The sequence below is a fragment of the Phyllobates terribilis genome, unplaced genomic scaffold (assembly GCF_046119375.1).
Source record: "Phyllobates terribilis strain yellow unplaced genomic scaffold, ASM4611937v1 Scaffold_7__3_contigs__length_470593459, whole genome shotgun sequence".
Taxonomy (NCBI): domain Eukaryota; kingdom Metazoa; phylum Chordata; class Amphibia; order Anura; family Dendrobatidae; genus Phyllobates; species Phyllobates terribilis.
Genome location: NW_027362767.1, coordinates 319,596,295 through 319,611,448, shown reverse-complemented (window position 1 = coordinate 319,611,448; position 15,154 = coordinate 319,596,295). Strand labels below are relative to the sequence as shown.

General features: G+C 40.2%; 1 protein-coding gene across 1 annotated transcript in view; it reads left to right on the top strand.

The window, feature by feature from the left end:
* CHRDL1 (chordin like 1) overlaps positions 1-15,154 on the top strand; it is a 111,220-nt gene that overhangs the window by 30,333 nt on the left and 65,733 nt on the right. The window contains exon 2 of the mRNA XM_073637903.1: positions 14,539-14,638. Coding sequence (XP_073494004.1) covers positions 14,563-14,638 — 76 coding nt within the window. The 5' untranslated portion in view covers positions 14,539-14,562. The remainder of the gene's footprint in view (positions 1-14,538; positions 14,639-15,154) is intronic.

The window sequence follows — 15,154 nt, the reverse complement described above, 5'->3', positions numbered from 1 at the left end:
TAGTGGGCTGACTGATGGATTCTCAGTTATCTCATACTGCAACCAGCAATATACAGTGCAATGTGCAGCACGGTGGGGCTCAGTGGTTAGCACCTTGCAGCGCTGGGGTCCTGGGTTCAAATCACACGAAGGGCAACATCTGCAAGGAGTTTGTATGTTCTCCCCATGTTTGTGTGGGTTTCCTCTGGGTACTCCAGATTCCTTCCACATTCCAAAGACATACTGATAGGGAATGTAGATTGTGAGCCCCAATGGGGACAGTGGTGATAATGTCTGTAAAGCGCTATCGAATTAATGGCGTTATATAAGTGAGTAAAATAAATAAATAAATAACACAGTGTCTGTAGAAAACAAGCTGTGCACAATATTCAATTAAATCCATTTGCGTAAAATCATTTTTAGCCCCAATCCTATGTATTGAAATTTAAAAAAATGTCCCGAAAGTTGGACATCATTGCTTTGAACTGACAGAGCACTTTTTTTCCTGTGCACCAAGTAGGTTAATGTCATGTGTCATGGATCTGATATGAAAAGGTAAGCTGACAAATACAATAGATAAAAAAGTCTATACACCTCTGTTAAAAATGAAGGGCTTTTGCCATGTAAAAAAAATAAAAACCAAGAAGAATCATTTCAAAACTGTTTCCACCTTTAAGGTCACCCAAAATATGGATAAATATGCACACTCTTAACCGGTTCCCGACCGCCCACTGTAGATAAACGTCGGCGCTTGCCGGGCTCTGTGCAGCGCCGACGTTTAAAAACGGTGGGTGGTCTCGCAGCGCTCAGGACCCCCAGGGTCCTGCAAGCGCTGCGATTCCGGTGCAGAGCGTTAGCTCTGACAGGGGACATCATCGGGACCTGATTAGATCAGGTCCCAGTGATGTTAACCCTTAGCTGTCTTCTATATGCTGTGATCTATTGTGATCGCGGCATATAGGAGACAGCAGGAGGAGAGGGGGTCGTCAACTTACCTCTCCGAAGACCTCCGAGTCCTTCCAGGACCTGGGGTTGCTATGGCAGCTGGAGGTCACATGACCGCCTCCAGCTCTGCCATATATGGTGTCCTGTCTGGCTCAGCTGCTGCTGTAGCCAGACAGGAGACTCTGACTGAAACAGTCAGGGAAGATCTCATGTAATGTAATATATGTCTATTACATTACATGAGATCAGAGATCAGAAAAATAAAAATTAATGTCCCATACAGGGACTAAGAAAAAATGTGAAAAAAAGTAAAAAAAAAGTTTTTAAACTATTAGTAAAAAAATCACAAAATAAATAAAAATAAATAAATAAAATATTAAACCAATAAATCCGTATATTTTTACAAAACCAAAAAAAGTACACATATTTGGTATCGCCGCGTCCGAAACAACCCGAGCTATAAAACTGTTACACTAATTAACTCCTTCTGTGCACACCGTAATAAAAATAAATAAAAAACGGAGCAAAAAAAATGCTTTTTCATCATATTGCCAAACAAAAAGTGGAAAAAAATGCGATCAAAAAACAAAATAGAAATAAAAATGGTACCACTGAAAACGTCATCTTGTTACGCAAAAAAAAAGCCGCCATACAGCTCCATCAGCCGAAAAATAAAAAAGTTATAGCGCTCAGAATAAAGCAATGCAAAAAAAATATTTTTTTCTATAAAATAGTTTTATTGTGTAAAAGCGCCAAAACATAAAAAAATACAGTAAGTGTAGTATCGCTGTAAACGTACTGACCCGAAGAATAACGCTGCCTGATCACTTTTACCACACGCAGAACGGCATAAAAAAAAAACTCAAAAAACAATTCCTGAATTGTTTGTTTTTGTTAATTTTACCTCCCAAAAAACGGAATAGAAAGCGATCAAAAAATGTCACGTCCCCAAAAATGGTACCAATAAAAATGTCAACTCGTCCCGCAAAAAACAAGCCGTCACATGACTCTGTCGGCCGAAATATGGAAAAATTATAGCTCTCAAAATATGGTGATGCAAAAACTAGATTTTGCAAAAAAAGCGTCTTTTAGTGTGTGACAGCTGTCAGTCATAAAAACCCGATATCAATCTGGTATCTCTGTAATCACACCGACCCGAAGAATAAAGTAATCTAATCAGTTATATCACACTAGGAACGGCGTAAAAAATAAATAAAACCAATTCTTCACCTGCTACTGATTTGTTTATTATGTCCCCAAAGATCCCAGTAAGGCTCTGCCCACATTTATCCTGTGCTCTGCGCTGAGCACTTACACCAGAGTTTCCGTGTAAATCTCTGAAATACATGATTCAGCCGGAACCAATGACGGAAGATTCCCTGTAATGAGACAGATATAGGCCACTGTGGACGCCGTCTAGCCTGGGATCCCACGGTGTCATTTGTTTTAGGCGTGCATAAAAGTGCGGTTGGCCACAGTTTTGTGCACTTCTGAAAAAAAGGACACCGCTACACAGAGGCCAGACGGTGTCCAGAGTAACTCTGCTGCCTCATTACAGTGAATGGATCCTGCAGGGGTTTCATCTGAATTACATCACTTGGAAATTTAGATGGAAACCCCGATGTAAGTGCTCAGCCTAGAGCGCCGGATAAATGTTACGTAAAATGTTCCCAATAAAAGCTTCAACTCAGTCCTCAAAAAAAGCTAGTCCCCACTCAGGTCCGTCATCTGTTAAAAATATAAGGGACTTCCAAGTTACTGGTAGCAGAAAGGCTCTGGAAAAGCAAAATGACCCTTGCCCCCCAAAAGAAATTCAGAAAATTTTGTGCTCCCAAATCCAAATGCCTATTCTACAATAATTTGTTCTCCAATTGTCAAATAGCACTCCGTCCCCCCCAGATCTCACCGTATGGCTAAGCGGTACGATACAGCCACATATGGGGTATTGACACTTTTAGAAGAAATTGTGTGACACATTTTGGCACCATTTTTACCCATTGCCCTGTTTGAAAATGTAAAATCTGAGGGTAAAACATTTTTTTGTGGTAAAAATATAATTATGATTTTTTCACTGCCCAATGGTATAAATTTAAAAATTAAAAAATACTCACTACTTCCCTAGATGAATTCCTTGAGAGGTGTAGTTTACAAAATGGGGTCATTTGTGGAGGTTTCTGCTGTTTTGGCATGTCAGCGACTCTTCAAATGTGACATGGTGTCTGCTGCCTATCCCAGCCAACATAGCGCTCCTTTCTCTTCCGAACCCTGCCGTACACCAAAGCAGTGGTTTTCCCCCACATATGGGGTATCGGCGTACTCAGGAGAAATTGTACAACAAATTTCATGGTGCAATTTCTCCGGTTATCCTTATGATAATGCAAAATTAGGGGATGAAAAACATTTTTTTATGGGAAAAATGGGAAAATTTTATTTTCACGGCTCAATATTATAAACTTCTGTGAAGCAGCTGGGGGTGCAAGGTGCTCACCACACATCTAGATAAGTTCCCTAAGGGGTCTAGTTTCCAAAATGGTGGCACTTGTGGGGGGTTTCCGCTGTTTAGACACATTAGGGGCTCCACAAATGTGACATGGCGTCCGCTAATTATTCAAACAAATTTTACATTCAAAAAGTCAAATGGCGCTCCTTCCCTTTCAAACCCTGCCGTGCGCCCAAACAGTGGTTTTCCCTCACATATGGGGTATCAGCGTGTTCAGGAGAAATTGCACAACAAACTTCATGGTGCAATTTATCCTGTTACCCTTATGATAATACAAAATTAGAGAATGAAAAAGATTTTTTGTGGGAAAAATGTGAAAATTTTATTTTCACGGCTCAATATTATAAACTTCTGTGAAGCAGCTGGGGGTGCGAGGTGCTCACCACACATCTAGATAAGTTCCCTAAGGGGTCTAGTTTCCAAAATGGTGGCACTTGTGGGGGGTTTCCACTGTTTAGTCACATTAGGGGCTCCCCAAATGCGACATGGCGTCTGCTAATTATTCAAACAAATTTTACATTCAAAAAGTCAAATGGCGCTCCTTCCCTTTCAAACCCTGCCGTGCGCCCAAACAGTGGTTTTCCCTCACATATGGGGTATCAGCGTGTTCAGGAGAAATTGCACAACAAACTTCATGGTGCAATTTATCCTGTTACCCTTATGATAATACAAAATTAGAGAATGAAAAAGATTTTTTGTGGGAAAAATGTGAAAATTTTATTTTCACGGCTCAATATTATAAACTTCTGTGAAGCAGCTGGGGGTGCGAGGTGCTCACCACACATCTAGATAAGTTCCCTAAGGGGTCTAGTTTCCAAAATGGTGGCACTTGTGGGGGGTTTCCACTGTTTAGTCACATTAGGGGCTCCCCAAATGCGACATGGCGTCTGCTAATTATTCAAACAAATTTTACATTCAAAAAGTCTAATGGCGCTCCTTCCCTTCCGAACCCTGCAGTGCGCCCAAACAGTGGTTTTCCCTCACATATGGGGTATCAGCACGCTCAAGAGAAATTGCACAAAAAAATTTGGGGTCCATTTTTTCCTGTTACCCCTGTGAAAATAAAAAAAATTGGGTCTAAAGTAACATTTTTGTGAAAAAAGTTAAATGTTAATTTTTTTTTTCCACATTCCAAAAATTCCTGTGAAGCACCTGAAGGGTTAATAAAGTTCTTGAATGTGGTTTTGAGCACCTTGAGGGGTGCAGTTTTTAGAATGGTGTCAATTTTGGGTATTTTCTGTCATAAAGACCCCTCAAAGTGACTTCAAATATGATGTGGTCCCTAAAAAAATGTTTTTGTAAATTTTGTTGGAAAAATGAGAAATCGCTGGTCAACTTTTAACCCTTATAGCTCCCTAACAAAAAAAAATTTTGGTTCCAAAATTGTGCTGATGTAAAGTAGACATGTGGGAAATGTTATTTATTAACTATTTTGTGTGACATATCTCTCTGATTTAAGGGCATGAAAATTCAAAGTTTGAAAATTGCAAAATTTTCTAAATTTTCGCCAAATTTCCGATTTTTTCACAAATAAACGCAAGTTATATGGAAGAAATTTTACCACTATCATGAAGTACAATATGTCATGAAAAAACAGTCTCAGAATCAGGGGAATACGTTGAAGCGTTCCAGAGTAATTACTTCATAAAGTGACAGTGGTCAGAATTGAAAAAATTGGCCCGGTCACGAAGGCAAAAACAGGCTCTGGCGCGAAGTGGTTAAAGAAGCACTCCCATCAAAGTTTTTATCTTCATCTTCTTCATATATTGCAGTCATCATATTATATAGCACTGTGTACTTACAATTGCTCATTTTGCCTTTCTACCCAGTTAATTCTTCTCTTTGCTCTGTGTAGAAACAGGAAGTCTCTTGTTTCTGTATGATTCATCCTCCTCTTCAACTCCTGACCCAGTTGGTGCATTCCTCCCCCTCCCATAGACTTTTGCAGTGACTCATGACTTGGGCAGAGAAAATTGACCTCCTGTTTCTACATAGAACTTAGAAGGATTCAGTCAGTCAGTTTTTAGTCACATGATGTCATAGAACTAATGGAAAAGAGAAGAATTAGCTGGGTAGAAAGGCAAAATGAGCAATTGTATGTACACAGTGCTATATAATATCATGATTGCAATAGAGTAGGAGAATAAAAACTTTGATAGGAGTGCTTCTTTAAAGGAATACTTTGTAGACGTACCTTTTGAATTTATGAAAGTAGCCTTTTTGGGTAGGAGTCTATCAGAATGGTACATCTAGAATTTGCAATCTTTGACTAGTCTTCCTTGCAGTAGAGCTCCTGATTGTCAGATTGTGAGGGCATCCCCTGTGTATAGCGCCTTCTTTAGGTCACCCCATAGATTTTCAATTCGATTCTGGACTGGGCTCTGGCAAGACCATTGCATAACTTTAATCTTGTTCTAGTGAAGCCATTCTATTGTTGATTTAGAGGTATGCTTAGGGTCATTGCCATACTGAAAGGTGAAATTCCTCTTCATCTTTAACTGTTTAGCAGTTTTTTTAAAGTTTTGATGCAAAATTGACTCATATTTTGAACTGTTCATATTTCCCTCCACCTTGAATAAAGCCCCAGTTCCATCTGCTGAAAAACAGTCCCAAAGCATAGACACTTTGTGTATGGCATCCTTTTTGTATTGACTTTGCAGCAAACATACCTTTTGGAATTATAGTCAGAAAGTTCAACCACGGTCTCATCAGACTATAATGCATTTCCTACATATTTTTGACAGACTTGATGTAGGTTTTGGCAACACATAGCCATATTTGGATGTTTTTCTTTGTAAGAAAAGCCTTTTGTGTTGCCACACTAACCCACAGGCCAGACATATCAAGAATTCGGGATATTATTACATTATACAACCAGTACTTGCCAGAAATTCCTGCAGCTTCTTTAATGTTGCTGTAGGCCTCTTGGCAGCCTCCGGGATCAATTTCCTTGTTGTCTTTTCATCTATTTTTCGGCGACATTCAGTTCTGCATAATATTACTGTTGTGTGAAATTTATACCTCTTCTTGATGATCGTCTTCACCATGTTTCATGGTATATCTAATGCCTTGGAAATGTTTTGTACCCTTCTCCTGACTGATAACTTTTAACAATAAGATCCCTTTGCTATGTTGTAAGCTGTTTACAGACCATGGCTTTTGCGGTATAATATGAGTAAAAAAATGTCAGGAATATCCTACTACAGCAGGTAAACTTTTTATGGGGTTAATAAGAGTCACTTTGAATGTTGACAGCTGTGCACGGACTACTAATTAACATGAGTTTAATTGCGAATGGCTAATTCTGAACACAACCACATTCCCAATTATAAGAGGAGGATATTCGCACTTATGCAACCTCATTATTTTAGTTTTATTATTTTTCTTTTCCCCTTTGAAATTATTTCAGTTTGTTTCTCAATGGATTTGTACAGATTATGGATGACCTTAAAGGTGGAAAAAGCTCTGAAATGATTATTTTTGGTATTATTGCTTTATATGACAAAAGCCTGGGATTTTAAAAGAAGTGTATATACACTGTATGTTATTTTTAACAACACACAATGGCTGTCATTTACTTATACTGGTGTCTTTGCACCAATAAAATTTGGGAGGGTAAGGGCTCATTTAGACATCAGTGATTTTTCTTGCATGCAAAAAATAGTCAGAGTTTCAGAAGTGTTTTTTTTTTTATCACAGTGTTATCAGATTCTGGCCAGTGTCAGTTTTTTCCATTTAAACCAGGGGTCTCAAACTCGGCTGGGTATATGGGCCGCACATGGAAAAAATTTGAATTTGGGGGGCCGCATTCTTTGTTCAATGTGACATTTTTAGTGATACCATTTTTTTTGTATACACCTTTTGAACATTTTTGCCGTGTTTATTTTTTTATGGCTTGGGTCGTTATGGATGTGGCGATAATAAACGTGCACTTTTTTGTGTTTACTTTAGTTTACATATAAAACAGCATTTTTAGTGCCCAATATTTTTTCATGCTTTATTTTATTTTTTATTTTTTTTACAATTTTATTTCCCCCAATTGGCCACATACAGTAATATTGTCTTACAATTAGCATCATATAGTAATAATGGAAAACATCTTGTAGTAATGTTCCCCATCCAAGTCCCCATCTTGTACTAATGTGCCCCATCCAGGTCCCCATCCTGTGGCTATGTGCCCCATCCAGGTCCCCATCCTGTGGCTATGTGCCCCATCCAGGTCCCCATCCAGGTCCCCATCCTGTGGCAACGTTCCCCATCCTGGCGCCCATCTTGTACTAATGTGCCTCATCCAGGTCCCCATCTTGGGGCTATGTGCCCCATCCAGGTCCCCATCCTGTGGCAATGTTCCCCATCCAGGTCCCCATCTTGTGGCTCTGGTCCCCATCTTGTGGCTCTGTGCCCCATCCAGGTCCACATCTTGAGGCTATGTGCCCCATCCAGGTCCACATCTTGAGGCTATGTGCCCCATCCAGGTCCACATCTTGAGGCTATGTGCCCCATCCAGGTCCACATCTTGTGGCTCTGTGCCCCATCCAGGTCCACATCTTGAGGCTATGTGCCCCATCCAGGTCCACATCTTGAGGCTATGTGCCCCATCCAGGTCCCCATCCTGTGGCAACGTTCCCCATCCTGGCGCCCATCTTGTACTAATGTGCCTCATCCAGGTCCCCATCCTGTGGCAATGTTCCCCATCCAGGTCCCCATCTTGTGGCTCTGGTCCCCATCTTGTGGCTCTGTGCCCCATCCAGGTCCACATCTTGAGGCTCTGTGCCCCATCCAGGTCCCCATCCTGTGGCTATGTGCCCCATCCAGGTCCACATCTTGAGGCTATGTGCCCCATCCAGGTCCACATCTTGAGGCTCTGTGCCCCATCCAGGTCCCCTCTTGTGGCTATGTGCCCCATCCAGGTCCCCTCTTGTGGCTCTGTGCCCCATCCCAGTCCCCTCTTGTGGCTATGCGCCCCCTGTGCTGTTCTTCACACACATAAAATAGAAAAAAAAAAAGATGATTCTCACCTGTCCTCCGTTCCTTCGGCGTCCTTCCTGCAGATGTGGCCCGCAGGCACCACAGAGTCCGACCCCTTGACGATCCCGACCTGGTCCAGGAGGAGCCGCCGACAGCAGCGCTGCATTGCTGCACAGAGACTGTCTCCCAGCACAGCATTTTCAATGTCAGCCGCCGGCCAATCAGAGGCCAGCAGCTGACATCTGCATATGGCAATGACGTCATACTCGCTGCGCCGACACGCAGATATCAGCTGCTGGCCTCTGATTGGCCAGCGGCTGGCATTGGAAATGCAGTGCTGGGAAACAGTCTCTGTGTGGCAATTCAGCGCTGCTGTCGGCTGCTCCTCCTGGACCAGGTCGGGATCGTCAAGGGGTCTGTGCCTGCGGGCCGCATAAAGCAGCCTCAGGGGCCGCATGCGGCCCGCGGGCCGCGTGTTTGAGACCCCTGATTTAAACTGTGTGCACATGGTTCATTTTTGGTGCGTTTTCGCTGCTATTTTTCAGTGCGGTATTTGGCCAAAAACACTAATGCAATGACAATCTTGAAGTGCTGTACACATGATCAGGAATTTTCCTGTCAGGATTGACATTGCATTTAAATCTTCAGCATGTCAATTCTTTGTGCGTTTTTGCCACCTTTTTCACCCATTGACTTCAATTGAGTCAGTCAAATCTGCAGCAAAAATGCAGGTATAAAAATATGTGCAAATTTTTGCTGCGTATTTGACTAACTCAATTGAAGTCAATGGGTCAAAAACGTGGCAAAAACGCACAAAGAATTGACCGTGGGTCACAGACATCTGCTGATGAGAGACTACTCCTCCCATCAGCCTACAACTGCTGCCGCTGATGACAGTGAGAGCAGGCGCTGCTGATGGGAGCTGTCATCAGTCGACCCCTGTGCTCAAAGTACAAAAAAAAAAGTTAAAATAAATATTAAAATAAAAAAAAATTATGCTCACATATCTGCCGTAATCCCGAGTGTCCCACGGCAATCGGATCACCCAGCAGCACTCTATTCACTGACAAGAGCATGATCGCTCCATCAGTGTATAGTGCTGAGCTGTCGGGAGAGAGGTCACCGGAGTTCAATCAGCTGATGAGTTCCGGTAAACTTACTTACTGCACCGACGCTGAGTGAGGAAATTCTGGTGGTGGTGCCAGTGCTTTCCCTCTGCTGGTTATAAAAATGACACTGGAGCCCACGCCATTTTTTTTGTTTAATTATTCATTTTTAATTGATAACAAATCCCATGCCCACTGTGCTTGTTTTTAATGCTGCATAAATTCACCAGTCTCCACTGCAGATTTTGACCGATTGAAATGTCATTACATGCGGTTGATCCGCATGTACTGACAAAACAAGTGCGACATTAGAACGCAACGTCTTGGACGCAGCGAAAATATTAATAGCCAGGGAACATGTTGGCCTAATGGCCCCTTCCTATGCTAAAAATAGCAGCCCTTAGCTGCCCCAGGAAAGGCTCTTCATATTTGAATGGGATTAGAGGTAATGGGATTAGGTGTCGCTGACACCAAGCCCTAGGTTTAGTAGTGAAGAGGTGTCAGCCAGACACCCTCATTACTAAACCTGTGTTAAATAAACACACACACCAAGAATAAAACACATTATTTGAAATAAAACTGACACATTCTTTAATCATTTAAATTAACCAATCTACTCACCCCAGGTCCAACGGTAATCCAAGAGTTAAAGTGATGTCCCAAGTTTCCTTTTTCAAATATCTTTATTTAGCTCCAAAAAGCATTTATTGCTGTACAAAAACACATAAAAAAACGCATTAAAAAAAGGCATGCAAAAACGTGGCAAAATGCACGTTTTTTCCACAGCGTTTTTGCTACCAAGAGATGCAGAAATTTCTGTAATCAAATACTCAACATGCGCACATAGCCTTAGAGTTTAGTCAGAGTTTCATCAGGTTTTCTGGATGTAAAAAAAAGTATGAAGATTTCTCAAGCTTCTCATATCAAACAGTCCATGAAAAGCAGACGGCACATGGATGGCATCATTATCCTGCCTGATTTTTTCATGGACCCCTAGATTAGCACTGGCAAGATTGACCTGAGACTCGGGTCAAAGCCGGGCATGTCTCAGTGATTTTTTGTCAGCAATTCATGGACATGAAAACAAAACCATAGACTATAATAAGTACGAGTTTTATCCGTGAAAAACATGCATGGAACTCACATGAAAAAAACTGACGTCTGAATGAGCCCTACAGGGGTGGAAAGGTTGTGGCTTAATGTGCACAAAAAAAATCCAACTAAATTGTGGCACACATTTCTGGCACATAGCAAGCCAATTAATAGATGGTGAAAACTTAAACTAGACTTAAAATTATATAGATTTATCAAACTGCATGAACCACTTTGATACATTTGATACATTTCGTCTAAGTTTGCATTGTCTAAGAATGAAATATTATTGACAAGTATGGCCCAAACTGGAAGGTTTGAAATAAAATTAAAGAATCAATATCTATTGCCTGTGAAATCACTATATATTTCACTTGTAATTAATCCTATTTTCCAAGACTGTGACCCACAGGCAATATTCAAAATATGTAGGAAACATGCAATATACACAATAGACAAACTCATAAAACATACAACAAAAGTGGATTTTGACTAAAGATGAAATTATACAAAAATATCTCACCATTCTCATACCTCTTCTCATATCTGCAGGCCAGGAGCTGCATACAACGAATAGTAACCAAAGTTAGAGATAGAGATTGGAACCAGGTCCAACATATTAGGCACCCAATAGGGACACGTGGAAAAGGACAAATCACAAAAAAACTACCTCTTTTTGCACACGCACACACCACTGGATTACACAAACACTAAATCACCTTTGATTAAATGGTGCAAAGACTTCCATAAAGATACCCTTTGAGGTTAATAGTTAAAGTACTTGAAAATATGTTTAAGCTGGATGCAGAGTAGATATATGGAAACATGATAGACAGTGGAGCAAGATTGTAATGACTAAAGAGCTATCAGACAGAAGGAACCACATGTGTTTTATATTGTACAGGAAGAACCACAATACGTTTTGTATTTATCTCATGCCGGTGAGATAAATACAAAATATCAGTTTAATATTTAATGGATGTACTTTTATAGTATATGTAATGCTGTACATTATTGTAAAAACAATTCTTTAATAAAAACATACATTAGAAAAATATGCCCCAAAATTCTCATGGAGTCATTCACTTGTTTAACCTGTGAATTTTATTTTGATACTTTGCAGAATTTAATTATGCATGATTTGTTCACAGTATGATCATCAATCCATACCTGTGATCTTACTAGTGAAAGTCACCTGTGTCATTTATTGAAATTTTTTATTGAAATTTTAGCAGTAGCGAGGTTTTCATCTACCATCAGCGGGATGGTGTTTTGTTGGCTTTATCCGTCAGTATAAGTGCAGAGGACATTATAGTGTTATTGACCTGTGACCCCTCAATGTCTACTACTCACCAACAACATTTATCGCCAATCCACAGCATATATCATAAATTTGTGATCGGAGCGGGTCCAACCACTGGGATCCCCACCGTTTACGCCAACAAGGCCTGTGTAGCCTACATGAATGGAGCTGGACTGTATGTACATGACCTCTGCTCTGTTCCATATTTGTGGTCACACACGTGCAGTTTCACACTCATAGACCTAACCTTTAAAAAATTGATAAATTATTTTCCTGGCATTAGGAGATAACTATATTACCTGGTTTTCTGTTTTAACTAGAACTATCATTAGAATCTGCACAAAACACTTGAATGATCATCACTCATTATTTCCTGCCTTGAAAAAAGTCCAAGCATGTGAGCCAGACATACTAAAGAAATACTAAAGCCAACTCTGAGGCAAAGAGTCTATTTATGGACATCTGTTTGTTTCGACTAGATAATGGTGAGAAACAAAAATCATAACAGTACTGCAGTAATATCTTATTTCCATATCACATTACAATAACAGGCGTTTACTTGGTGATCAGACATGCAATCTGAGATATCTTTCATGTGGGAACAACGATGTGCTCAAGAACGACCATAAATCATTTTATACAAACTTGTGGTTCAACCACAAAATTAAGGTTGAATTATATAAGGGACACAGATGTCATGAAACTGGATTGGAGATCTGATCACCATGACTATAAATTGTCCATTATCGCTTTACAACAAAGTCCCTGTTATCCCACATAAATGTTTCATTATTGTAAAAAACAACTATAAAAGTTCAGCTTGTCTTATGCTAACAAACAAGGCCTAGCACGGCAGGGAGACGCTTCACCAATGACTCTCCACAGTTTCATCTACACTCTGTACATGCTCAGGAAGCCTAGAGTAACTGTCACAACTCTGTTGTCGGATATCCCGGGACCAGAGGCTCCTTCCCTGGCCCTTTTCCCTGGATTACTTCTGAAGGTGAAGATGCCAAGGCCACGTACCTTATCTGAGCTCCTCAATCTGCCCCCAGTCTGTTACCTCCCTCCACCCAGGTAAGAGGGGAGTAGTAGTGTATGTCAGTACCCAAACCAGAGTAACAAAGTAATACAAACAGGGATAAATGAAAATACCAATCATACAAATATGTACATACAAACAACAGAGGAGTGGAGGATGGGGAAAACCCAAAGTCGGATAAGGAGAGGATTAACACACAACCAAAACCACCTAACAGTTTAGTTTTATCTACCAAACGCCTTCTCAAACAACTCTCCACCGAACTCCTAACTATTCATCATGAAGCTAGCTCTGGCAATGACTGCTAGCCAGAGTCCAGTATATATAGGAAAGGGGACTGGCTAACAGTGAACAGCAGAGAAGCTTCCAAGAGCTCTCAGTTATGCAGATTAACCCCTGCACTGCTAAAAGAAACCTGCACCATTTAATATGAAGGTGAAATGCTCCTATTCAGTGCACAAGTAGGAGGAATCAGATACTGCGCTCTTCTGCCTCCTCTATGTCGCGCTAAACCCGTGACATCAACTACCTGATGGAATGATTTATAGTAGGGAAAGATGTCAATCATGCCCCATTGCGTCATTGTTTCTACGCAAAAAGCAGCATTTTACTATTTTAGCAAAGTGAATGAGATTTCTGAAATGTCATGTACACGCTGCTTATTGTTTCCTTGCAGATTTGAAGCAGTTTAAAATCTGCAACATGTCAGTTCTTTAAACGTTTTTGCAGTGATATTCACCCATACAAATGAATGTGAAAAAAATGCATCAAACACACACACAAAAATTCATGTATTTTACGCATTTTTCCTGCCAACACTCCAGTATTTGTAACAGTTTTTCTGCTTCAAATACTGAACGTTTGCACCTACCCTTATTTTACTCCATTTCCACCTGAAGCTGTGGTCACATGAATATTACCGTATATGCTTCATTTTTTTTCCTTTTTATCTGTATGTTCTCTGCAGGTGTCTACACTAGAATACGCAATAGCAATCTTCTCAAATTTTTACTTTTTTTTGCTGCATTTTGCCCTCTATTTGATGCATTTTTTTATGTTTTTTGGATTTTTTTAGTACAGAAAGACTTTGATTCTGTACTTAAAAATGTAACAGCGTTTTTACATGAGTTTTCCAGGCTTCCCATATAGGCCTAAAGGGAAAAAACACCAAGCAAAGTTCAACAGCATCTTTAGGGCTCGCTCACACGAGAGTATACATTGAATAATTTGACTCCGAAATCGGTTCAGCGTGAGAAAAAAAAAACGATTACCATACGGATCATCAGTGGCATACGATTTTTACAGATATATTGCAATTCTGTAAGATGGGAAACTGTAAATGGTTCTGTAAAGGATTAATAACTGCTGAGTTAAAAAAAATGGACAGCAAGCGGCAGCACACAGATGACAAGTGAGAAAAAAATCACTACACTTACACCAGGAAACATGATGATGAATTCTCACTATTCCAAATGGTTGAACCATTAAATAAAAGCCTTCATTTTTATAATTTATTTATGGAACAATGATCTCTAAAACTTTGTTTCAATATGTTTTCATTTGATTTAATGTGTTATTTTGTACATTTTTTCATTTTTTTCAGCCTTTACTGTTTAAGCCCACAAAGATGGAAGAAAAGTACAGTTTCTTTTGCCTTTTATTCCTGCTCATCATGGATGGCTGCAGATTAGAACATGTTAAGAGTAAGTAACATCGTACTTGTCATTATAGAACATGCAGCACTTAGTAGTTAATATCCAATAATAGTTATTACAAATTTTTCTGCAGACCGCTGTTACAACGTACATCCTTGTTAGGTAAAATTAAGTCTACATGGCGACATACGGAGCGCAGCATCAGTTCTCAGACAAGTCAGCGACCAAAAAGATTTGTGCAATTTGTCTGTGACTTGCTGTCGCGCAAATATTTTAAAGCTGTGGTTTTGCTGTGAATAAAATAGACAAATCGAAGACAAGTCACATGCGATTCGCATTCACATGAAACCTGCATTGAAGTCTATAGATCGTGAGTTGCATGCAACTTGCGACCAGCAACAGAAAATCCAACACAATTGGACTCAGTCACAATAAGTATCAGGTCACAATGCAACAGGATGGAAAATCATTAGATGCAATGTCTCAATGTGACAATGTGATTTCAATGTTGTGCGACACATGTCACCATGTAGCCCTAGTCTAATTATTTACCACTTGTATCAT